This window comes from Opisthocomus hoazin, chromosome 24, assembly GCF_030867145.1.
Source record: "Opisthocomus hoazin isolate bOpiHoa1 chromosome 24, bOpiHoa1.hap1, whole genome shotgun sequence".
Taxonomy (NCBI): Eukaryota; Metazoa; Chordata; class Aves; order Opisthocomiformes; family Opisthocomidae; genus Opisthocomus; species Opisthocomus hoazin.
The window spans coordinates 5,225,767-5,251,261 of NC_134437.1; the positions used below are offsets into that span (position 1 = coordinate 5,225,767).

The 25,495-nt window shown below is 55.6% G+C and overlaps 1 protein-coding gene across 6 annotated transcripts in view; it reads left to right on the forward strand.

Annotated features, from left to right (window-relative positions):
* OPCML (opioid binding protein/cell adhesion molecule like) overlaps nt 1–25,495 on the forward strand; it is a 291,671-nt gene that overhangs the window by 164,572 nt on the left and 101,604 nt on the right. For 2 of the 6 annotated variants that reach the window (XM_075442560.1, XM_075442561.1), the window contains one exon: nt 21,782–21,866. In XM_075442560.1, the coding sequence (XP_075298675.1) occupies nt 21,782–21,866 (85 nt within the window). The other 4 variants (XM_075442562.1, XM_075442563.1, XM_075442564.1 and 1 more) reach the window with 4 other exon arrangements.

The following is a 25,495-nucleotide window of genomic DNA, read 5'->3' on the forward strand; positions in this document are numbered from 1 at the left end:
GGGTCCCAGGCAGGCGGGGATGCTGCTGCTCCGCTCGTGTGCGACAGGGATCCCAAAGCTTTAGTCTGGATTTGCCGTAGAACTTTTTGCTTTTTGAGTCGTAGCGATGGGACAGAGCTCCAGCGGGAGGGGAGGCTTGCCCTCAGCGTGCGGTTAGAGCATCCCTGGCTGCCCCTTGGGGCTTGCGCTGTAGCTGGGGACATTCTGAAGTTGTTTTTTTCCTCTAAATTATTCCTCTTGCATTTCTGCTCCTAAATGTCCCAGAGGGTAAGGAAACGCAGAGCCAAGAGGGCAGGCTGCTTGCTTTGAACTTCCCCGGAAGGGGAAGGAAAAGCGTCTTCGCCACCGGCATCGTGGCCGGGGTTTGGGATGGACATGGGATGTCCATCTCCGCCGCTGGCGTTCGAGGAGCAGCGGGTGGATCCACCGGGCGGGCATGCCCAGAACAGCATGGGACGTTGAGCGGAGACCTAAATTTAAATGTTAAAAAGCTTTTGTTCATTACTGATGGCATTTCCTCCCCCTCCCCATTTGTCACTTGGAGCGGAGCTGTGACTCTTTTAATATCAAACAAATAATAAGCTCCCTCTAAAGTGATTTTTCTGACAAGGAGCTCAATATATTAAACTTTATCTATATTTTAATAGCCAATTTCACACCAAACTGCCTTCTTAATAATGTATTTACCACCTGGGGATATTATTCCAACCCATCTGGAAAGAATTGGAAATTAACTGTCCCTAAACTGAGTCTGTGTGTGCTTTAGATGCAGCGGAGATAACAGCGGTGTCATTCCTAGGGGAAGTGGGGGAGGAAGCTCGTCGAGCACTGAGCAAAATGTCAGCAGCAAAGGCAATAGCTGGCGGGGAAACAAGTGCTCTCCTTCTCGCAATCGAGAGCCCGGCGCGACTCAGGAACATTGAGCCGCCCGGGGAGCAGCCGGTAGCACCTCAAGGGCCTCTTCTGGGCTTGTAAGAGCGGAGGGTTTTGGTTTCCAAGGATGCGGCGTGGATGGAGACCTCGGGGGAACGGCAGCATCGTGCTGGGCAGCGCCGCTAGTCGCCTGCTGCTGCCAAGTGGGGACCCAAAGGATGGGAAAAAGTCGTGTTCCCCCAAACCGGTGCTGCTAAGGGGCATTAATCTGGTCTGGCAGTACTTTTACTTTCCTCCGTTTCGGAGTGGTCCTCTCTGGGGGTCTCTGATCCCATCCGAACCGACACTGGTGCAGCTTAGGCAGGTTGCAGCATCCCCTCTCCATGCGTACACGTAAGAGTGTGTGTTTGGAAAATATAATTTTGTTTAGTCTAAGTCATTGTTATTGTTGTCTAAGTCAAAGTTATTGTTGCTATTTGTCTACTTCCTATGGTTTCAAGGGGTGGACCAGTTCAGCTCCCTTGGCACTAGGTACTGCGTGAAAAAAGGTGTGGTGGTCCCAAACCTGCCGACCCAGTGTCCCTTCTCCGTGCTGGAGACAGCTGTCCCCTCCAGACGGAAAGCCAGGCAAGAGATAATAGCTCCTGTGGCTCTTGAGCCCTCAGAACAGGAGAGTGGCAGAGTGCCTGGTCCAGAGAGCAGAGTCGCCCTAACCACAGCTTGCCAGGCTGGGCTGAAATCAGATTTTGCCAGTATTTCTTATACAATGCAAGCCTGTCAGGGTCTGTCTGGGTGATGTTACTCACTCCTGGCTGTACAGAGCATCGCTCGCCTCTGTTATGCATGCTTCAGCAGGGCGGTTGGACTAGATGATCCACAGAGGTCCCTTCCAACCCCTAACATTCTGTGATTCTGTGGGGCTGCCACTGCCCGGGACATCGAGTCCAAGCCAGAAGTGATCTTTGGATTTTCCTCCCCCTGTCCCGAGCCTCCCGGGAGCATTTGTAGGGTGAAGACCGGCAGTTTGGGTCAGGGCTGTTGGTTTTGATGCCAGACCTGGTCTGCAGTTACTTACTGGAGTGGCGATGGGTGATGCAGGGTTTGCGTCGCTGCCAGCATCCCCGCCGTGCCGTGCAGCAGCGCAGACCTCCCTTGCACCCGTCTCCCTGGCAGAAAACTCGCAAAGACTTTCGCTGTTTTAAAGTTTTGCTTGAATTTGACTCTGTTTGGAGGTTCGTTGTTGTTGTTCGTACATTTCTATGAGGTTTCACCAGCACCAAAGCGGGATTAATCCCTGCAACATTTCCTTTTGTTTTTAAAATAAAATGAAGGGCAGCTGCTACTTAACGTCAACTGAAACATTTTGGTTTACAGATGAAAGTGCCTCGTGTTTGTTGTTGTAATGAAGCAGTTTGACATCGAGATGAAAGTCTCTGCTGTTTGTGTTGTAAAAACGGGTTTTGACGCCATTTTTCAACAATGTCAAACTGTTTCCTTACATTTTGAACAAGGCACGCTTTGATCTAGGAAAAAAAACCCCAAGATGTTTCAAATCAGAACGACGAAGCAGCAGCCCTTAATGATTTTAAAATAGGATCAAATTGTAAAATGTTTCAATCATTATGTTATGTCATATAATGACATCCTGCTAGCTGTGCCGTGTGATGCTCGGTGTTGCATTTAGCATCGTGAAATGTTGTAGAAATAATTCGGAATAATCTAAAATGCTGAAACGATACACTGAAAATTGCAAAGCGACTCTTTAATGCATCGAAAGAAAATTCTAATTTCTGGCGTTTTTGGAGTTGCTGAGCTCGTCGAAAGAAAGCGTGCGGGCGCTTTTGCGTTTTTTCATTCCGAAACCGAACGAAAACAAAGTGCAGGGAAGTTGAAAGCGCCTTGTGAAATGGAAATTCTCCAAATCGACCCATTTTAGCGGCGATCCCACGCTGCTGGGGAGGAGGAGTGGGGCTCCCTGGGCTGCAGCAGCGCCCAGCCCCTGCAGATCAGGGATCAGTTATTTTCGGATGGGGCTGGGAGGCGACGCGGTGTTTGCACCTCTGGGCACTTCTTGGGTACCTTCACTCTTTTGCGGTTTCCCGTTGGAGGTGCTGGGAGGAGAGGGATGGAGGCAACAGGGTTCAGGCTGGCATCCTGCAGGGTCTGAAGGGCTTCACGCCGCGGCACCCCGGTCCTCGGGGACTTCCCGGAGATGCTGCCGAGCATCTGGGAGCGGGGGCGGCGATGGCCATCTCTGCAGTCCCCAAATCGTCAGCTCAGCACGGAGACCGCGTGTGACAGACGGGTCAAGGAGGAGAGGTGCATAAAGGCTGCTTGACTCCTGCAAGGGGAGGATATGAGCGCTGACAGTTACCTGGGGACCCCGAGATACCAGAATCCCTAACTTAATCAGACAGATAACGGGAGCAGCTCGAGAAGAGGCAGGAGCAGGAACCACCGCACAATAGGAGCCAGCCCTCCCGGGCCCCCGTGCTGTGACTGAGATAATAAACTATATAAAAATCTGTCACCGTGCGATAAGCGATGAATTAGAATCAATTATATGTTTAAAATAATAGACCTCCCAAGGGCGTTACCCTCCAGAACGGTGATGGCTTCTGCCTGGGCTTGGCGGCGGTGACGGCAGGCTTGCTGGCACCGTCCCCGCCGGGGCCGGGACAGCTGACGCAGGCGGCTTTGCGGCACCGGGGAGCTCAGCCCCGCGTTGCGCGATGGCAGCCGAAATCCAAGCGAGCAGCCGAGCTTCTGGCGTTGGATTTTGCCTCCCATCCCGGTCCCAGCAGAGCTGCACGGCACGTGGGCAGCGCTGGCTTGTGCGGTGCCTGGTGCGGTGACCTCCAGCCCGCCGTTCCTCGCCGTTCCTCGCCGTTCGTAGAGATTTAACCGTTTTTCCTTGCGTCATCAGCTGCTTCACGCGCGTGGAGCGGTGATTTCCAACCCGCTGAGTGCTGTTCTGCTAAATATCGCCGCTTGAGCGCGTTTCCCCCCCTGCTTCGGATGCCAGGGAGAGAGCTGGAGGTGTGAAAAGGCGAGATTGACCCCGTGAATCTGCCATCAAGTGATGTGTGCGGTTGGTTCGCCAGCGCTGGGCTGGCGGGAGGGGGAAGCGTCCAGACGTGATTGCCCCGTCACCGCAGGTCGGGTGCGGTGGTTGGCCAACGCTCCCAGCGGGGGGAAGAACATCCCCATCCCGCCTGGTGATTAATTCAGGTTATAAACAGAGATATTTGGTATTTTAACCTCACTGCTTGCAAAAGGGGGCTCTGGAGAGGACTGGGGCTTGGCTGACCATCTCGCCTGGAGGTGGTGGTCGTGTCTGGGAGCGGGTCTGGATGTTTTGGTGAGGATCAGAGCGACGCGCTTGCGTTTCCTCCGGAAGCTGCGGTGCTGTAGCTCGTCATGGACTGGCCGTGATGGGCTTGGAGACCGGCGGGCTCAGTCTGTGCCCTTCCTAGGCACGTTTCAAAACCCAGCCTATTTAAACAAAGGTGTAACCCTGCTCAGGTGTTCTCAGGTGGTTTTGAAAGATGTATATTGCTCTAATTAAAGTGGGTATTTCTCCTACCGAGCGCGAAGGCTGGCTGCTGCCCTCCTCCAGCCACGTCCTTTTCTTTCTGCAAGCCGGGGGGGTTTCCCAGCTCCCTGCACGGACGGGAGGGGAAAATACTCCTTGTACACTTGAGGTTGAGCTGGAAACCCGTGCCTAGCCTGGCTTGCGTTTTTGTTGTGTTAAATAGCACGGGCTGCAGCCATAAAGCCCCTGGAAGCTCGTGCTAAGCAGGGGCGCTGGGACCGGCGCTAATGGATTGAAGCGAGCGGCTCACCAGCCACAGGGGTGCCCTGGGATTTCCCTTTTGAATCTTATTTACATTCGGACTAACAATAGCTCCCAAGCTTGGCTATAAATAATTTCTGGGAAAGAGTTGTCTAATTAAACGTAGAGCAGCAAAGAAAGTACTTTTAACCACAAGGCTGGTGTCCTAATGAACGTAATCACTGGATGGGGACAGCTTAGGAAACAGAACTTGACATCTCCCAGCGGAGGCAGAGAGATGGAGGGGAAACATACTTGGGGAGAATTCCCAATCAATATTTAATTGCGTAGCATGTAATCTGCCTTAGTATTTTTTAAAATAAGATTAAAGCCCCGCAGAAAGTGGAGAACCTTTAAAGCAGATTTGAGGAGGGGGAGCCTTTTTCTTTTTTTACAGCTGGCTGGGGAGGGAGCAGCATCTAACTGCCCCTGTATGCATGCAAATTGTTCTTTGGTTGGCAAAATGGTCTGAACGCGGGCTGTGGCGGCACGGATTTACGGCCTTCCCCATCCGCCGCGATCTTCCTCCTCTCCCGGTGCCTCAGTTGTGTTGTCTGTAAGCGGGGAATGCAGAAATTCCCCTGGACCTCACGGATGTCCAGCTACAGCTGGCATCTGGGAAGCATTTTGAGAATGAGGAGAAGTCAAGTTACCCAGAGCCAGCCCTGTGCCACGGTGCCGCGTGGCTAAAAGACAGCCGAGAGCTGGTGGGATGGGGTGGTGGGCAGAAGGCGTGTGCTGCGAACGGGTGGGCAGGTAGGTCCAGGTCGAGCTTGAGGTTGCAGAGAGGCTCTTGGGCAGGGCCTGATGCTGAACTGGGAGGTTTTGGCTGCGTGCGGGGGTAGGCAGTGGTGTAAATGCCCGAGGAGTGGCTGGTCCCTTGCTGGACGGACCCGTGTTTAGCAAGGCAATGTGTCCCCACGTCTGTGAAAGGTCACACCGAGTGCTGGTGAGCCACTGGGAAAACATCCGTGCTGATTTGTGCTGATGGGGCCGTAATATCTTCCAGCATGGTGGAGGATTTGGGCATAAGGAAGCCCTGAAATGCAGTTTCCCCTGGTTTGTGGTGGTGGTGGCCCTGGCAGGGGGATGCGGAGGAAGGACAGCGGAGGGATGCTGGTGGCTCCTCTGTCTGCTGCAGCTCAGAGTGCGCTGCCAGCCCTTGCTCCATCCCCAGAGAAAATGCCAAGGCTCCACTGCGATTAATCTCATCGGCCACTGGATGTCAATGTTGCCTCGTCCAGTTATAAGTGGGAAAGCAGTAGATCTTCAGAAACGGGGAGAAAACGCCGCTGCCAGAAGAGAGGAGGTTGGATGTTGTTTTCTTCTGCGAAGTTGGCTATTAAGCACCGTAGGGCCATGGACGAGGGTACTGAGGAGGAAGCAGTCATTGCTCTTGTTTAGCTCAGCCGGGGTGGGATTTGATCCAGCCTGCATGAAGGCTGAACCCTGATCTGGGACAAAAAGCCTCAGCAGAATGAAAAGCCGGATACAAAAAACAAACCATATCCCCTTCTTCGAGGCGCAGCTCGGCGCGTGCCGAGTGGTTGGCATCAGGCCCTGAAGTGATGTTCAGGAGGACGGTGATGCATCTCCCGTGCAAGGAAGGTTTGAGGACCTGTAGTCAGAAAACACGGTTCTAGAAGGGGAGGGTTCTCAGCAGCGTGCGAAAGCAGAGCTGGATTGAAGCGCTGCAGCTTGGCCTCCTCTCCGTTATCCATCTTCTAGCCAGCGGCGGGGAAGTGCAGACAGCAGCTGCATCCTGCCAAGATTCATGATCAAGAACGCCTCTCCCCCACCTCCTCCCTCCTTTCGACAAATATTTCAAATCCAAGCCCCGGTTTGGGAAGCAGGTGCAGCAGCTGGCCTCTCCAGCCTGGTTGCACGCCCAGACGGGGCATCTCCGGGGAGAGCGTGAGTCCTCGGGAAACCGGAGCCCCGAGTTCTGCTGTGGGTCTGTAGGTACGGCCCCGACGGGACGAGCAAGGATGGGGTGAGATGCACCTCAGTCCTTTCTACGCGCTCCGTGGCATGGAACCACCTCGTGTAGACCTCCATGGCGTCCATGCGCTCATGGCGTGGAACCACCTCGTGTAGACCTCCCCGCGAAGAAGACCTGGGGTTGCAGGAGCCCTTTGCTTGGGCAGCAGGTCCCTGGCAGCGAGACCGGTGGGCTGGGGAGGGCTCCTTGCCCTCGCCTCCACCTCTGCAGCCGTTAAAGGCAGGACATGGCTCCCCCGAGCTGTCAGCCTGCTGCGGGGCTTTCCTAGCAGTAAAAAGGGAGGAAAACGGACTCGTGGTTCCCATCCCTTTGGAATCATTCCCCGCCTTTCACTTTGGGTTCATTTGGGCGTGTTAATATCTCAAATTTAATGATAAGTCTAACGGAATTCATTTATAAGATAAATAAGATGTTATTAGTACATTAGTAGCAAAAAATGTGCAAGGACACTGCTAATCTAAGGTGAAAATGCCTTCCTGAGTGAAATTTAATTAGCAGATTGTGTTCTATTAGTGACTTTTATGGGGAGTTCATGAAAATGAATACAAATATGATCCAGGCAGCCTCCTCTGCGAAAGCGAGAGCCTTGCTAACCGATGTTTTCTGTCCCTGTGCCAGAAGAAGACTTTCTGGAGGCAGACTGGCAGCCTGTGGCCGCCTCGCAGCTTCGGCTTGCGGTCGAAGGGTGGCGAGTCTGGGCGTCGCGTGCGTTGGGTACGCTCGCAGCGAGTGGAACGGGCTGGGGGAGTCGGAAACGTCCCGTCTTTCCCCTCTCCCGGAGCAAGGGCCGGTCGGAGCTGCTTTTCCGTGAGAAGAGCAGTGGTGGTTGTGGAGATCTTCGCGCCTCGGGTTGTCTCCCTGGCCAGATGTCCTGCAGCGGGCGGCGCTGGTAGCGGACGATGCTAGGGCCCGCGAAGCGTCCATCACAGAGATTCATCGCCAGGCTGCCGTGCGCTGGCAGACCTCCGTGTTCGTTGCGAGCCTGTTGGCGTGTGGTAGCTGCGGGGGAATGGATCCCATCCAAGAACATCATACATCTTTTAAAGACTTACGGTCCCCGAGCGAGCCGGAGGGTGTTGTGCAGCTGTTCCTGCCAGGCCGCGCTGGAGTCAACGCGCTGCGGAGATGCGCTGGGGTCCCTTCTCCTCCCGGCTCGCCCCGCGGGGCCAGCGCGGCAGGGACGCCCGTGAAGGAGCCGCGGAGGTGACATTGATCAGTCCTCCTAGGTTTTGTGCTAGGCATCAGCGCTTGGGGTGCTTCTGGAGCTGGAAAGCGTTCCTGTGCTGCAGGTGGTTTCAGGACTTAGGGAGGAAAAACATCTTGGCATCAGCAACAAAAAAAAAAAGAAGAAATAAATAAAAGGGCTCTTTGTTCTCGGTCTTTCCCGGAAGACTCGCTTACACGCCCTGCTTTGGGAGTAGCTGTTGCTGTGTCCTAACCTCCCCCACCCGATCTGGGACCTTCTGGTCCCAGTCAGTGTGTGGCTAAGGGAGATAATCCCTTGGTGATGCTGCTAGCTCCTTGCTCTTGGAACCAAAATCCAGGGTGAGATTCTGCCTCAGCCAAAACCTGTAGGAAAACTGCTGTGGGCTTTGGGGTGGCCAGGAGGTCTGGGCACCACGCGACACGTTGCCTGTGCAACCTTTCTTTGAATGTGCTTGTGAGGGCATTGGAGCTCCAGAGGAGCAGAGAGAGGCTTTGTGCAGTGAGAAGGAGCATGAGAGCGGTCGCCTTTCCCCTTAGCAGACCTCTCCCATCCGTTGTATTCGTGCAGAATGAATCTGGTGACCCCCTCCGCCAGGCTTTTGAGGCTGGGGGAGAGTCCTTTAGTTACTGCTGCCAACGTAGGAGGCATCTGGTGGTGCTTCACAAGACCCTTCCCTCCCATCTGCGGGCGCAGGATCCAGCTCTTGCCGATGTCTTTGCTGAACAGAGGCGGAACAGCGAAGCAAATGCGCGGGGAGTCATTATTCATGCAGATGATGCTCACAATTCAATAGAGGTAATTAGGAGAATGATGGAGGAAATTAGCACTTTCTGCGGGTTTATTAATATTAATAAAATGATTCCATGGTTAAAAATAATAATATTAATAAAATAAATACAAAACCACAGAAAAGCTCTGCCCAGCTGCTAAATACCAGCCTGCTCCAGGCAGTGATCAACCAGTGGCTTGCACTAATCGTGAGAGACAGGTTTTCTGCCCTCTCGAAAGATGGTATCGCAGAAGTCGGAAAGGATTGAGGCATAGCTGGGGTCATTTCTTGTTTCCCACGTTTGTCTTCCCCCTTAGGGAGAAGAGCTGAAGCTCAGCGGGTCCTTAAGGCCCTGGGAAGTTGAGTGGCTTGCCTTTAGTGCACCAGTGGTCTTGAAAATAAGCTGTTTTCGGAGAACTGCTTCTGATGGCTGCTTCTTTACCTGCTTTGTCTGTAGGGGTCCTAGCTAGGAAAATATTCCCCCATCCCCATTTGCCTGGTGTAATGTGGGTTCCTGGCTGTACCGTGGAGGCCCGTTTCCAGGTTGCCTCCTCGGACCGATCACAGCAGAGGACTGTGGACCACTGCCACCGAAGTGCCGTGTGGCCCTGGGAGCGTTGTCCGGCTCTCCGTGCTGCTGACGTGCCCGATAGCTGGAGTGCTGCGGGGAGGTTATTTGCAGAGCGAGGAGATTATCAAATTAAAGAGGGCAGAGAATGTTATTAATGAAAATACATGACAAATGTGTTTAAACATGTAAAAATTTAATTAGAATTTTTGTTACTAAAACATTGCTGAAAGTGCTTACTGAAGCCCTCTGCTTTCTTCTGAGATCAAGGCTTTTTCAGTTCCTTGCTTGCCAAGAGGAGGATTTGGGGTAAGGAAAGGAATAATTGGTACCAAGCGGCTTCTGCAGAGGGCGGTGGGACTTTTGCATTGGGAGCTTGGATGCAGGATTAGACTTGGCTGTACCCGTGGGAATGCCTGACTAGGCTTGGTTCTTTAAAAAAGGCATTAATGGGGTTTTGCAGTCATCGAAGCACTGCTTTGCTGGCTAGAAAGCACATCTGGAGAGATTTGGTGTCCTTAAGGGACTGGTGGAGCACTGGGAAGGGCAGGGAAGACCCCAGATGGGTGTTGGACTTGCGACTCCTTCTCCATCCATGTGTGCACCTAAAAGAAAAACTTACAGGGGAGCAAAGCAGAGGTGCTCTGAGGTCCCGCGCTGTGTGCTCCGTGCCCTGTCCTCCTCGGCACACCTAGCATCTCCCTGCTTGGGGCACCGGGGAGAAGCTCTGTTCGTTTTACTCCCGGGCGGGCTGAGAATATGCCGGTAGCAGCTCTCTCCTGGCTGACCTGATTGCATTTGCGCTCCTGAGTTAGAGATCTGGTGGGTGGTGCCAGTTCCCAGAGCCTCCTCCGTCCGTCTTTATTTAAATGGGAAAAGATCAGAGCAGTTGAACCCATTGCTTTAATGACAAATTCCATTAGATTAAACAGTAATTGCAAAAAAATCAGTTTCTGTAATTAAAAAAAAAACACCCTCCACGGCTAGACACGGTGGCTTTCTGCTGGTGCTTTAACTGTGATCTCCCATCGTATTGCTGGGCATCCTCGCGTGCTCCCCGCTGCCATGTCGCGTGCGGGCGATGAGGGCACCCAGCGCTGCGGCTCCGGGGTCCGGAGCCGGCTGGGTTTCCCTCTGGCATCCGCTCGCGTCTCGGGAGCCGTGCCCGGGGCCGTATATCCTGCGCTGGGGTGGCAGAGCCGGCGAGGGGAGGCGAATATTACCATTCCGGAGGAATTTGCAGGGCTGGCAGTTTTAAAGGAGAGGGGGGAAAGCAACCCTATCTCCCAACTTGTAAATTAAACAGATCTGGTCGGGAACTGTCACCGCAGGAGAAGAAATATGAAACCTCTGGGGTCGCGTATGCAGAGTAATTTTTCTGACTGTAACTCTACTTAAAAGTAAGGATATGATGAAAATGCTTAGAGCATTTTAAATGGACCCAGCAGAGATCTGATTCAGTTCCAGTGAAGTCTGTACAGACTTTATTGGGTGTTGGCTTACTCGAAACTCGCTAACACCAGAGTTTAGTGCGTGGCTGAGAAATAAATTGCTTCCTTCTCCTTAATAACTGCAAATACTCTTAGATGAAAGAAAAGTAGTACTTTTTGAAATTTTTTTTTGGTGGGTTGCGGTGCAGGAGAGCGAGGAGGGTGGTGATGTCAAGGTGAGACACCAGGGTGCTTGCTCCCCACCTCGATCCAGGGTGCAGGTGGGCTCCACACCAACCTCGGGATGGGTCAGGTCTCCAAGCGATGGAAAACCACCCCCGAGGTGAAGCTGCCCTGGAAAGGCATCCAAGGATGTGTTTACCAGGCTCCTTGCAAGAACAGAAGTTGGCCATGTGAGAGATGACAGGATAAAGCTCATGTTAAGGAGAATTAAAAAAAATCATGAGTCATGACCTCTCCCTGGCACGCAGAGATGCTGCAGAGACCCTGCTTGAGGTCCCGTCTGCTCCCAGCCCTCCTGCCTCTTCCAGCGGGCAGGAGCTGAGAGCTCTGCCCCATCAACGAGACGTTCTGGATGGGGTTTGGTGGAGAAGGACCTGCCAGGCTGACCGGCCGGCCTCGTGAGACCTCCTTCTGCTCTGGCATCAGGGATCCTTATTGCACGGGAGGCTTTTACGTGCCCAGGATGCGGCCACAGTGGGTAGATACAGGGGAAGCTGCTGGTTTTCTGCTCTTCTCAAAAGTGTAGGGAATGCCCCAAATCATGACCCATAAGAAATTAATAACGCTGGGTTTGATGGCTGGTTGAAGACTGGGCAACTGGGAGTCCACTCGCATGTGCCTCCATGAGACCTGCGTTGAGATATTGAGGGTTGTGGTGAGATGCGAGGAAATTTGGGTGGAGAGGAGAGTGAAAGCCACCCCAGCTTTCCCCTCTCTCCTCCCCGCTCCCTTTCTGCCTCCCCTGGGTTTCAGCGGTGCGAGATGTTCACCCCATGCGTTGGAAGCAATATCGTGGAGGAGCCTTGGAGCCATTTGTTTTCGGTTTAATTGGCTAGCGGGGAGAAAATAATGAAGGGAAGTCATGCAGGGGAAGTTCTCATCGGTGCCGTTTTTGGCAACAGAGTCACAACATCCTAAATTTATTTATTTAATTGCGTTATTAAAAGTATAAATAAAAATAAATCCAGGGGAGCAGCCGGATCTATGCTTTGCATCTCTAAAATAGAACCATAAATGCCACGGAGCACTGGGGGAATGATTTATTAGCCTGTTATCGTGAGTGACTGGGACGCTTTCGATGGAGTCCTTGCTAATTTCCAACAGCTGCATTAAATCACAGATGCTATCAGCTATTATAAAATAATCACCCAGCGGTCTGCAAACCAGCACGAGCCCAGGGTCAGTGCCGGAGCCCTGCATTTGTTTCACATCTCAGCCCCTCCGATTCCTGCGAGGGTGGGAAATAAATAGGACTTGTAGCGGGCTCGTTTTATCATCCAGGAGCTGACAATAAATAAAACCTCTATAAACCTTTTTCTAAAAGGAGTTTGGACTGGAATTTGCAACGAGAGGAAACCTTGTTGTGCGCTTAAATATGGCGGCGTGATGTCAGGACTCCCGGGTCCTATTTCTGGCTCTGAAGGGGAGCCTGCCTTCGCTGATTTATCGGGCGGACGGAGGATTTCGGGGTTTGGGCTGCGGAACAGGGCTGGAGGGAAGAGGGAAGGTCCTGCGGCGGCTAGGGACGCCTGTCTCGGCTCCTGCGCCTTCTCTCCTCTGCGCCGGTTCAGACGAGTCACTTAAATTTCTCTACGGCTTCCCTGCCTTCCTCTCGTTTGACAAATAACGTGTGTGTTGATGTGGCTGGGCTCCGGGGGGGGGTTAATACTTGGCCTGGAAATCTCTTTAGAAGTGCCAATTTGTAGCGACAGAGAAACAACAATGAAGAGGAGAGCCTGCGAGGTCCAGAAGAAGCGAGCAAGCGGCTGCTTATCAGGATGGTGGCTTGCAGAGCCAGCCGCGATAGCAGGGGTAGTTTTAAAAGGTGAAGGAGATGGGAGGGGGGGGAAAACCACAAATAAATAAAAATATAAAGCAGTTAGGAAGAAAATGCCGCCCATCTGCAACGCTCGTATTTTTCTTGATGGTGTTGCTTTATGTTGGAGCAGCTGCTTAACATGACAAACACCGGCTTTAACAACGACGTGCGTGAGGGGATGCAGGCTGGGCGGGCGAGCGGTGGAGCTCGGCGGCTCGTGGGGCTGGCTCGTGCCCCCGGTGCCTCGCGCCGACCGCGTTGAGCCTGGGGAGATCGTTTCGGAACCGGTGCCCGCCGTTTTGGCAGCAGTTGTGGTTTCGCAGCGGCGTGTCCTTGTTGGAATTGGTGGGGTGAAAGGGGCTTCACCCTGGATATGGTGGAAGGAGTCTCGGGGCTGTTTGTTGGTGGAGGAGCCAGCTCTTGGTGGCAACCTAGGATGCTCCAAGGCCATGTGTCCACGGGGAACGGTGCGCATGGGAGGGAGCTGGGCTTCCAGGGTGGCCTCGGGCAGGTCTCTCATTTCCTCAAAGGTATTTGGGTTCCTTTGTCTTTTCCTACCTCGTTATTCTCTCTGCAAAACTGGAGAACGAGCTTTGCAGCTTGGGGGTTGTTTCCTTACTGCGGTAGCGGAGATTGTCGGGTTGTCAGCAACCTGGAGATAGCAGGGATTGCTGACAGCGAGCAGAACTGAGTCAGGGCTGTGTACAGAAACCTTGCTCAGCCTTTGAAACTGCAGTCAAAAGCTCCCCAGGGTTACTCTTGCTCATAAAGCGTGCTTACTTTTGTTTGCTGCAATTCTAGATTTTAATCCCAGAATCCAGACAGACCTGGGCTTTGAAGAGAATTGGGTGGGAGTCAGAAGCGAAGGGCTCAGACCAGGCTGACTCTGAAAGATGAATTAAAACTGACCTGGGAAGATGGAGATGTTCGCATCCACAGCCCGGCTCCGCAGCTTGCATATTTATCTGGTTGTGCCTGATACCGCTGGGAATAAATCAGCAGCGAGACACGCGGAGCAGATCTGCTGGTTCAGGTAGCGAGGGACCTGCGCTGGCATTTACCCACAGCTCAAACCAAACTCCCAGGGAGGTTTTCCAAAGCCTGCAGGAACCGAGATCCTTCCCTCACTCCTGCCCTTAGAAGTGAGAATTTGAAAGACGAAAAAAAATCATCTGTACTGGCCGCATAGGGGAGAGACTGAAAATGCTGAGAATTTTTATTCCTCCTGGGACTTGCAGCCCGTGAAGCCCGGGTAGTTCAGGCAGGCTGAGAAGAAGTGTTTCGACCTTTACCTGCTGAACACGGCTGCCTGACCTGCCCAGAGGCACCGTGGGCCCCCAGGACAGCCAAGAGCACGGTCGTTCCCTCTTCCAGCATCTAGCGTAGGTGGCACAACTGCTCTCTGATCGCTTCTGCGTCTCTGTGGTTTGTAAATAAGCCCAGAGGCTACGCGATGGCTTCACATTTAGAAATCGGATAAGCAGGGCTGTGTGCTATCTAGTTATTTGTTCTTTTATTCATTCAGTTAAGAGCTCGCAAAACACTTTGCAAGCATCTATGAAATGAGCCTTGTAATGCTCCCAGGAGAGGGAAGCAATGTTCCTGCTCCGCTTGGCAGATGGGGAAAGCTGAGGGGCTCCAGGGGGCTCGCTGCCTCGCCTGCGGTCGGGGTGAGACCGTGGTGAACGCAGGAGTAGATCCCAGGTCCTGGTTTCCATCTCTAGTTTGTAACGGCTGCGAAGATTCAGATGCACGTTGCATGCCCACGCTCAGCAATGCCAAGCCGTTTGTGGTGAAGATCCCCTTTTCTGATGTTTCTACTGCTCCTGGACTAATTTGGGGATGCGATCGTGCCTGCACACGTTGTCCCAATGAGAAGTCATTAGGTGGTACGTGAGTGTGGTACTAGTGATGGAGAAACCACATCAAACCCAGCGCCTTTGCTGTCAGAGCTTATTCCCATCCGCACATCTTTCTTTACCTCCTCCATCTCAGAGGTGCCTTCAGCCCTGTCCGTGCTTCTGCCCCTTGAGCTGCGGGGTGGCCAGTGTCCTCAGCTGGAGACCACCATCATGTGCAGGGCCGGCTCTGGGTTGCTCCCTTCTTCCCTCTGCGTCTGTGGTTAAGGTTCAGCTTATGGCACCTGAAGGTTTGCTGTGGCTTGTGCCAAATGGGGACCTCTGCCTCGTGGCACTGAGCCAGGCTCATTGGTAGGGTTTGAGGTGAATGTGAGACTCTCACGTGTGGTGGGGACCCAAATGGACGTATGGCCTTTGGCTTTCTCTAGGCTGGCAGATGATTTTCCAAAGGAGAGCACATGTGGTAGACCTATGCTCCCTCTTCCTTGGGCAAAATGGCTGCGTCCCTCCCTCTGTTGAAAAGCTACGTGGGTTTTTGGGTCCCTGGGACTGGGAAGATGGGGTGCTGTGCCGTGGCTCCTTCACCATCCGCTCTTCAACAGCAGTAGCCTGGCATCGGCTCCCAGCCCCTGCGCTCACTTTGGGTCTATGGGAGGCCCTTGGAGGTGGGGGGGGTAACGGGGCCATCACGCAGCCCCATGCTTGGCCGTGCTCTGAGCAGATGAGAGCCCGTGGGAGTGTGCAGTGCTACTGCCCTGTTTACAGCAGCTTGCTGTTCGTAACCTACTTTCCCTCCCTTCCCTCCGAAATAGGACTTTGGGCCCCGGGTGGATGGAGCAGTTCCCCTGTACCCTGCAGCCCAGAGGGTTCTTAGCAAGAAGGAGCATTTTGCATCCTCAGACCTGCCTGTCCTGCAGCCCTGTCCCCGTGCGCGGTGGCTGTCCCCACGTGTGATGGCTGCCCGTGATGCACGCATGGGTACCTGTAACACATTCCCGTTCCCCTGAGCAACCCCGCTACGGAAAACCCCTGTCCTTTGGGGTGGTGTTGATGCAGGGAGGCTTTTAATTGCTGCTCGCTGTCTGAAGGGGCTTTGGCCTCATCCTGCACGTGGGCAAAGCCATGCACAGGTGGAAACAGGCTGCCTCCTTCCCCGTTCCTGCTGGTGCTGTGGGGCTGGAGCCTCCCATGTGCTGCAAACTGGGAGCCTGCACGCTGTGATGAGGGGGAAGGCAGGGACACCTGTATCCTCTCCCCGCCCTCAAATAAATCTGCCTTAAATGGGCTGTGCTCACAGGTGGGCAGCCTTGGACCATGGCTCGCTTGTTGCTGTGGGTCAGTGCAGGCTGTAGGTCCTCTCCGGTCCCCCCCTCGGCGTGCCCTGCCCTGCTGCAGTGGGGGGACCATAGACACCCTCCTGGGACCAGGGCTCCATCCTCCCTGGGACTCCAGGTACTCCCCCACCCTGCTCTCTTTAATGCTCCAGTTCCCTCCTTTGGACCCCGGTCTCGTTTTCCCCTCTGCTTCCCAGGGCTGTGGGAAATGTAGGAATGAGCTCCTGGAAGCATCTCTTGGATGGATGCTTGCAGGGCATGTGCGGTGCCGTGGGGTTTTTATTCTGCGCTTTGGCAATCAGCCGGCAGGTTTTTCTCCTGTTCCAAAACAATGTCCTCGGTGAAATGGGCTGAACTTTGGTGTGTTTTGATATGGAAATGTTTTTGGCAGTGAAGCAAAATGTCGCATGTCTGGAACTGCCCCCTGCCCCTTCCCTCTGGAGTCAGCTTTTAAGGGAAAGACCGCATGGGAGTTGAAGGCTTGCCCAAATGCCCACTAAATGCCATCAGGAATGGCAAAAAATAAAAAAAAATCTTGGCATCACAAAGGAAATCTTAATGTTTTGCTTTCATTAAGGGAAAAAAAAATATAAAATCCTGGATCGTTGTCAGAAATACTGCTGGAAAATTAAATCCTCGCCTTTCAAGCTTTTCAGGCGATGTTGTGACGGCTCTGCACGATTCTGCCATACCGGGGTGTCTCAGCCCCTTCGAGGTTTGCTTGAGCAGCGCAGGGGGTTTTCAGAGTTGTTTTATTTTTCTCTTTAATATTTGGTGCGATGGAGGAGGCTGCTTTTAACTCCGCGAGGTGGGTGTCTTCGGAGCTGCCTCCCGTTTGGATTTCGGTTGTCAGGTTTGCACGCGGTTGGAGCGTGCCGTGTGTCCCTGGTTCAGCCGGGGAGTTCAGCTGCGCGCCGAGCGTCAAGTGTGAAGTGATCCCGTCACAATCCCCGGGTCTCGCCGGTCCTCCTGACCCGAGACCTGCCCCGTCACGCTGGCACCGTGACCCCGGGCCGGGTTCGCGTGTCCTTGGAAGGGTGCGATGGAAGCGGGGAGGATGGTGGTGAAGGGGCTGCCCGGGCGCCGACTGCTGAAGCAGTCCAGCAGCCGGGTGTTGGCAAGGAGCGTGGGTCTCAGGTTTGCATTTTCTGCCCAGGCGAGCTCGAGCACGGTGATCAATTTGAAGAATAGGCTGCGTTTTTTCCGCAATTACCTCAGCGGGGTTTTTTTGGCTAAATTCATGCGATAAAATGCATTAAATGTAACAGCACGGAAAATAAAAGTTCAGTTTGCGGAGAAAGCCTGATTTAGTGTGAAGATAAAACAAGATAAAACAACTGGAAAAATTAAGTGGGATAAATAAATCCTGCCAGAGGCAGGCAGGGGTAGCAGAGGGGGAGAGCTGAGCATGTGCCATCGGCCGGGCAGCGGTCACTCCGGCTGGGAACGGCTTTCCTAAGGCTTTCATCCTGGGAAGGGGGTGATGCTTTGCTGTGTCCCCCCCCCTCTTCCACGCGCTGGTAGCTACTCAGCTTTATCCCGGGACTGCGAGATGCGATTTTCCCTGCTGTGTTACTCTGCATGGGCTGTGCGTGCTCCTCGTGCCCGTGCACGGTGCTCTCGGCGCGCGCTCTGTCTTTTGGGTGAAGAAATGAGAATATTCGGCAGCGAAGGGGAAAAGCAAGAAGCAGGGCGGCGGGGTATGGGGGAAGAGGTGTCGGGATGGGTTGCCAAATATGCTGGGTAAAAATTAGCAGCTGCAAGTGTGCAAGGGAAAAGGTGGAGAAGAGAGGGGGTAGGGACAGATGGAGAGAAGGAGGGAGAGAAAGAGGAGGTGGGGGAAAAGGGAGGAGGGGATGATAGTGCAGAAAGATATTAGTTAAAAATCTTATAGCCCCGAGCCCAGACACCATCTGCACATAGCAGGATAGCAACAAGACGCAGGTCTCTACGTTTGCCGTGGAGGTGTGACATACGTCTTGGCCAGATAGTGTGGCCAAGATGTTCAGGATTAGAAATTCCACGTGCCCCAGGAGGGAGATGCCTGAAAAGAGCCCCGTTTTTGGGAAGCACCGAGCATCTGTCTGCGAGCCGGGGACTGGAGAGGAGCCGGAGCCTTTGAAAAGCTTGTCTGGGGTTTCCAGAGGGACATCTGGAGAACTTCTGCTTCCACCGATGCTGGAGGGTGAAGCCCTGGGAGCAAGGATTAGCTCTTTGATTAAACAAGCCCAGGTCCTCCAAGGATTGCTCTGGGGTTTTTTGCTTTCCTGGATGCAGCAGTAACCCCTTCAGCTGCGACAAGTCTGAATGGCTTAGAGACACCAAAGTGCCTCTTGGGGAAAAAAAAAAAGCTATTTCCTATAGCTCCCTTCGCCTGAAGATTTGCAGTTTTCTCTGCCTGCTGGGGACTGCGTTTTCCCCTTTGACATGGACATGGTGGTTTGGTGTCCCCACCACGGGGAAGCTGCTGTGTCCGTGCTGCGTAGCCTTCCCCTGCCGAGCCCTGTGCTGAGCTGCTCTGCGGCCCCCAGGCTCCGGTCCCTCACTAATTACTTCCAGGCCTGTACTCTTGACATTTGCAAGCTCCTGATTAGAGCAACGAGGGAGAAATCTCGGAGGGAGATGGAGGCCAAACTGCACCACTAATAAAAGCTGAGATTGACAATCGGCTGGGAGGCGAGAGACGGGGAGGTGGAGGGGACTCGTCCTTGCAGTCTCAGTTTCTCTCTGAGCCTCTGGGATGATGAGAGAAGGTCAGGGCTTGTTAACGTCACCGCGAGGAGCGGGCTCTGCCGCTGCCATATGCCTGGTGCCCCCAGGGCCCGTGCCAGCCTCCGAGTCCCTCTCAGCTAGGCGATATTTTTAGACATGGACCTGAACTGAAGCCACCCGCCCGAGTGCCACGTCCAGCCTCAGGTCTGCAGACTGTCTAGGTACAAAAGTGGCCCTGCTTTTGTGTCTGCTGGCGCTGCGTTCGCCTCCAGATTCTGTAGCCGCACTGGATTTCAAGTTCTTTTTCCCCTGCCCTTTTCTCCCCGGTGTCCCGGCTTGCTCCCTGCGTTTGATGCCGGCACACTCACGCAGGGGGGCACGTTAAGGAGAGCGGTGGGACTGGAAGATACTGGTGATGGGGTGGTCCAGAAGCCTGAGGCAGGAGAGGCTGCTCTGGCTGCCTTGCTCCCACTGTCAGGTGCCCAAAGTGGCCTCCGAGGCGAGCGTGGTGGAGCCGCATTGCCTGCAGTCTCCTGCGTAGCTGTTCTAGGCTGTTGGGTTCATACCCAGTTGGGCACGATTTTGTTACGTAAATATGCGTAGCATTCCCTTTCCAGCCCTCCCTTTCCCCTCCCCGGTGCCCCATATATGCTTACCCGTGCCCAGCTGTCTGCAGCAGCCAGTTTAGCTCTCTGTCTATCCATTTACGCCCTGCCTTTACATCTGTTCGAGTAGCCCTGCCTCTGCAGAAGCTCTTTCTGAGGCAGACGGGCTTTTTTCTGCTTTAAATCTCCCCTTTTCTGAATTGCACCGGCTCTGGCAGGCTTTCTGCTCCCTGCGCTCTTCGTCTACAGCTTCCTATCCCAAGGGGTAAACACCATTTTACCCAGCAGGGCTTCTGGTCGCTGGAGCCTGTCCTGCTGCTGGACGAGGCTCAGCGGCGCCCGGGCTCGGGCTGTGTCGCCGGCGGGGACCTGCGCTGGGGTTTGCGCTGGCTCCTTGCTGCTGCTGCTCCCTCCCTGCCAGCAGACACGCTCCCGCTGTGCCGGGGTGGGAGCGGATCGGGAAGGGGATGGGGTGTCCTTCCTCCCCGTCCTTCCCCCCGGAGGGTGCCTGGCGTTGAAGCAGCCAGCCTGCATGTTCGGGGTTAAACCAACTTTTCGGCAGCTGAAGAGCTTTCTGATGGAAAACTCAGCCTGCGCTTCCCTCGGCTCCCGGGCTGTCCTATTTATCCAGGCTGCAGCGAGCATCCCTCTGGTGCCTGCAGCCGTAGCTGGTGCCGGGAGCCAGCACGCGTCTCCGCAGCATATTTAGGGTCGCTGCGTCCCCCTGTCACGTGCAACAGACCTGCTGTGGTGATAGTCAGGCTTGGGGATCACTGAAAAACCCTTCCAAAAGCTCTTTATTGGCTTTAGCAGCTGTGTTTGGGTCTCTGGATGAGGCTGGGGTCCCAAAAATAGCTAAAACTGGTCATTACGCCCCTCCACTAGCCCCTGGAAGGGGCGAGTTCCCCACGATACATTTGGTAGAAGAAGCCGATGCCCGCTGGAGGAAGGCACCCGCGTCTTGGCTTGGGCCAAGGTGAGGAACTGCGCAGCAGGGAGAGGTGGCAGCGTGAGGTTGGTTTTCTTCTGTAGGCACAGAGACAGCTGTGTCCGGATGGTCACCGAGGTCTCGGTGCCCTCGGCTGCTCTTAGAGCGGGTACCTGGTGGTCTCTGGGTGTCTCCAAAGGTGGAAATTTCTTGCTGGTGTAGTCCGGCGGGGCAGAAAGCCCTGGGGCTTTCTACTGCGGTGATCCCCAGGGAGTGGGGACAGCAGGGACAGGGCAAGGCGATCCTCCGGAGCTCCCTTCCAGCCTCCCCGACCCCGCGGGCCAGGCGCGTGGCGGCAGGACCCCGTTTCTCGGCTCGCAGCCCCTCTCTGCTCCCCAGTGCCCAGGCACGGGGGGGAGGAAAAGTGGTCCCAGCCCTGCACGCGTCAACAGGTGGATGCGGAGAAGGATGCGGAGAAGGATGAAGGGGGGGGGCAGTGCTTTTCGGGGGTCGTACGGGAGCGTTGCGTGAGAAACCCCCCCTCTGTTGGACTGGTGGAGGAGGGGAGGGGGAGACCCGATGCTGGTGGGAGCCGCGGTGCGGTGGGGGTTAAAGGCTGGCGTGTGCGTGACAGCTCCCCGCCTGCTCTCGGTGCCGTGCGGGAAAGGCGAGGAGCCGGGCGGGCAGGGATGGAGCCGCTGCCATGACAACCCCGGGGATGCTGCCGGCCGGCGGGGCTGGGCTGCCGCCGCCCCCCCGCGACCCCCGCCGCGGCTGAAGGGAGGGCAGACCCCCACCCCCGGCCGGGGGAGGGGGTTGGGGGGGCTGGACGCCCCCTGCTCGGAGCCGAGGCGGTGGGGACGTCTCCTGCAGCTCCGCGGGGAAGTTTCGATCTTGCGACGGAATCGGCGTTTTTGGGGAGCTTTTGTTATTTATTTATTTTTATTTTCCCCATCTTCTTACCCCCCCCCCCCGCCGTGATTTAAACGAAGGAGCAACAGCCGGCAAACAGCCCAACTCCGAGCCTGTTTTTTTCTCCACCCCACCTCCCCATCCAGCCTGTTTTTATGGCCACCCTCCCTTTTCCTGCCAGAGACACTTACGTTTCTTCCTTGGGTTATAAACTTTTGATGCCAGATCTCCGCAGCGCGTGCCCAACTGAATCTTAAAGTAGCGTCTCGAGCAGACACACATCTGTGACCTTCATCTCTTGCTCTGCACCTTCTCTCCTCCTCTTCCTCCTCCCCTCCCGTCCTCCTCCCTCACCCAAGGATACTGGGGACTCCCTCCGGATGCCGCTCGGCAGGCTCAGCGCTCGCAGCCTGCCTTGCCGGGGGCTCTCCTGATCGCCGTGGAGCTCCGCATCGCTCGCCCCGGTGGTTTTGCTCCCCCCCGTCCCCACACACACGCACCCCTTCCCTCCTTCGTCCCATCCCCGTCCCCCCCCTTTTCGCTCCTGGGTGTGTTGTTTTTTTTTTTTCTTTTTGCCTGTTGGAAAAGTCCCTGCTGCCCACGATGGGGGTCGGTGGGTGCTTGGCCCTGCCCTGGAGGTGCCTGGTCGTCCTCTGTCTCAGGCTGCTCTTCCTTGTGCCCGCAGGAGTGCCCGTGCGCAGCGGAGATGCCACCTTCCCCAAAGCCATGGACAACGTGACGGTGCGGCAAGGGGAGAGTGCCACGCTCAGGTAGGAGAAGCGGGGGTTCGGTGCGGGGCGGGGGGTGGTCCGGGCTGCGGCTCTCGAGGGATGCTCTGCGCCGAGTGGGGCTGCCGGGGGGGGTCCTGGGACCCGCTGAGACTTTACATGCGTCCCCAAGGCTCGTCCCCGTGGTGGCGGGGGGGACACCCGGTCGGAGCGGTCTGGGGGGGACCGATGCGGCGATGCTGCGGCGCGGGGCTGCCGACGTGCTGGCGGGGGGCTGCGGCTGCCAGACGAGGAGGTGACGGAAGGGGCTTAGGTGGCAGACAGCGAGTTAGTGCTGCCTGACGCTCCCAAAGTTGTCTCGGTGGGAGGGGAGGGGAGGGGGGGTCCGCGCTGCCTGCGCTGATGCCCGCCTGCATTGCCAGCAGGTTTCCAGGGCTGCGATGCCTCCGAGGTGTCAGTGTTTCGCCTTGATCGCTTCGTAGTCTCCGCACGAATCTGTTAATATCAAATCAATCTTTTACTCCAGGGGTGCATCTTATGAATTCTGATGGATGCTTTACCTTAACGCTGTTTGCTGTAGGAGACACGCAGGCAGCTTGTATGCAGATGGGCCGCTTCGGTGCGGCACGACACAGCAGAGCAGCCCCTTTTTGTTCCCTGAATGAGTTACAGGTGTACGTGGTGCGTTACCCGCGTAGGACAGCGGCTCTCGATGGGCATCGCGGCGACGTGGCCGGACGAGCAGATAGCAGCCCAGCCTTTTTCGGCGGGCGGCAGGGAGTCGGCTGGCGTCCGGGGGTTTGCATCGTGCTGCAGGCAGGACCTGAGCCGGTTAATCCGGCTGGATGAGCGACCCTGGGACGTGGGGATGGTGGGACGTGAGTCTGGAGGAGTTAGTCTGCCGCTCGCTCTGCGACAGCGAGCAGCGCGTGCCCCCCGTGCGAGGCTGGCTACTCCCTGGCTCAGACCCGGAGTAACGGGGCTGCGGCAGAGAGCAGCTGCTCTTCCCAGCGCCGGGTTGGCACAAGCAAGCCGAGCGTGTCGTGCTCTCCGTTAGCAGCCGAGCCGTCGCAGGGCTGAGGAGCCCATGCTGGTTTGAGCAGAGGAGGCACGGGGAGGGGGGGTCAGGCAGGCTTTCCGTGGCTGGCGTGGTCTTTGTGGAGGGGAAATGTTGAGTGTGTAGTGGGGCGGTGGGAAACGGGCTCCGGCCGGAGGTCTGTGCTGCTGGGAGAGGCGGTGGTGGCTCGGCTGCCTGCCTGCCTGACTCCGGGATGCTGCCCGTGCCAGGTGCATCCCTGTTCCTCCGTCCCGCTGGGACCCGCTTGTCGTCACCCCGTGTCACTGGGGGCTGTGGCACAGAGGGCACGGTGCCCTGTGCTCCTCGCGGTCGAGCTGCCGGGGTGATTACCCCCAGCAAGGCAGTTCAGAGAGGGGAAGACGATCCCCCCGAGAGATGCCTTTGGCCTTGGCGCTCTTTTCCTCCCGTTCTGAATTTGCCTCCGCGGTGAAGCGTGGGGTTTGGGGCTCTCGCAGGCAGCGCTGGCGGGGGTCAGAGCAGCATGGTGCTGGCGGGGGTCTGAGCCCCTTCCTCGGGGAGCTCTGGCCGAGCCCGCTGCCGGCAGAGGGCTGACTTGGATCTCTTTATTTTTGTAGCTTCTGGCCTCTTTTCTGCGCCGTTTGCGAGAGGGGTTGTTTGTGAAGCAGCCAGCACCGGAGCGGTGGGGTGGTTTAGTTTTACTGTAGGAAACTCTGCATCTCCTGGTGGGACTCCGAGTTGCTGGTGCTTAGAGGAACCCCCTGCCCCAAAAGCACTTGTTCTCGAATCGTTTCCACCCTCAGCATCTGCTCCTGCCCGGGCTCTCCGGTGCATCTTCTCCGTGCTTTCGCCCTCTCCCTTTTTAAGTTCAGCTTTTCCCCGCTGCAGTCAGGTTTCTGGCCTCCAGCTCCCATTTACCCTCGGTTGTCCCCATCTCTTCTTGCACTACTGTTTCCCAGTGGCCACCCCTTCCTCTCCCACCCCTATTTGCCCGCTCCTGCCCCTCTGCAGCCTCTGTCAGCTGAGGCGGACAGAGCTGAGAAAGCCATCAGCTTGCTGTCTTCCCTTGGGTCTGGGGGTGGGCAAGGCGTTGCACGCAGCAGCCCAAAGGGGTAGCAGCGACCCAAAGGGGTAGCACCAACCGTGGCTTGCACACCGCAGCCCAAAGCTGGAGCGTCTCAGGGATGGGGCTGGTGCCTGTTTGCGGGCTGCGATACCCTACGGAGAGCCGGGAAGGGCCAGCTGCCCTGGGCAGCCTTTCTGCATGGGTGATGCTTGCGGTAGATGTCTAGCGTGGGACCCCTGATGGGGTTTTGTCCTGCAAATAGCGTGTGCACCCAAAGTAGGAGCAGGTGTGGTGTCCTCTGCTGTCCTCCCTGCAAAATGGCACTTCTCTTGCTCCTCAAACGGAGCATCTGGGCCTTGGAAAAGCCGCAGGCTGCAGTTCCAGCCTGTGGTAGATCCTGGTCGGTCTGGAGGGGCCAGGTCCTCTCCTGTCCTGCTCCCTGCCGGGCCGACGGAAGCTCTCTGCTTCCCGGGATCGGCTCTTTAACCACCCGTCGCGTGGCAGAAAGGGGAGGATGAGCGAGAACAGAACCGCATGCTAGCGGTGGAGGAAGCCTGGAGGCTTTTCATCCGGTGGTTTTCCTGTATTGGATTTTGGGCGCTTCCATTTCCATCTCTCCGCCCTGTTTCCCGAGGAGGACTCAGCGTAATTCGTGCAGAAAGCCAGGCTCCATCTACAGGCAACTTCTAGGTCATCTTAGATCAGCAGCAAACGATTCTCCTGTTTTAAGCGGAGATTGCTGATAATTCACTCACTTTTCATTGTAAGAACAAACAGTTCCCGTAGTAGTCGTACACCTTTCCTCTCCGGGGAACTCAAGGCAGTTTGCAAATTCTCTGCGTGCTATTAAAGAAAATAAAGCTGCCTCTTCTCTGACTCTGAAATACAAAAACCGTCTGCCGTGAAGCGGGGCAGGTGGTTCGATGGCAGCGGTAACCCGTGTTCCCCACCAGTCTGGCCCGTGGAGCGGAACAAGGAGCGCACTGGTAACGGACGGGGAGGTTGAAGAAGGTCGCTTGTTAATTCCCCAGCTGGGATTTGATGCGGAAACAAGGATTAAGAGAGCCACCGAGCCTCAGCTTTCTCCGCACGATGCTTCTTGGACGCGTGCCCTGCGAGCCGCAGGGCAGGGGCATCCGTCCCTGAGGTTGCGATGGGGGCATCGCTGGCAGGTCCCCAGCACGCTGAGCAGTCCCGACGGGCTGACCCCGGCTGAAAACCTCGGCTTGTGTCTTACCCCCAGCTGCGTGGCGGCGGTGGAAGCGTCCCTGCCGTCGCGGAGGGCTGCCGGGGCGCGGCGGCTGCGCCGCAGGCGATGCCGCTGCTGTGGCGAATACTCACGCGGTGTGAAAATGGGGCTGGGTAGTAAACGGGATCGTATTGCTTGCGCCGCCAGCAAACCGACCTTTTATAACAGGCATCAGTACAGTTCATAAAGATGTAAAACAACAGCTGCTCAGAATTTCAAGGCTTTTATAGTTTTGTCTGTATTTAAGAAATACTGGCTGGTTTTTGTTTTTTTAAGGCAAAGAGCATCCATGTCAGTGGTCGGAGGGAGTAGCTGGGAGA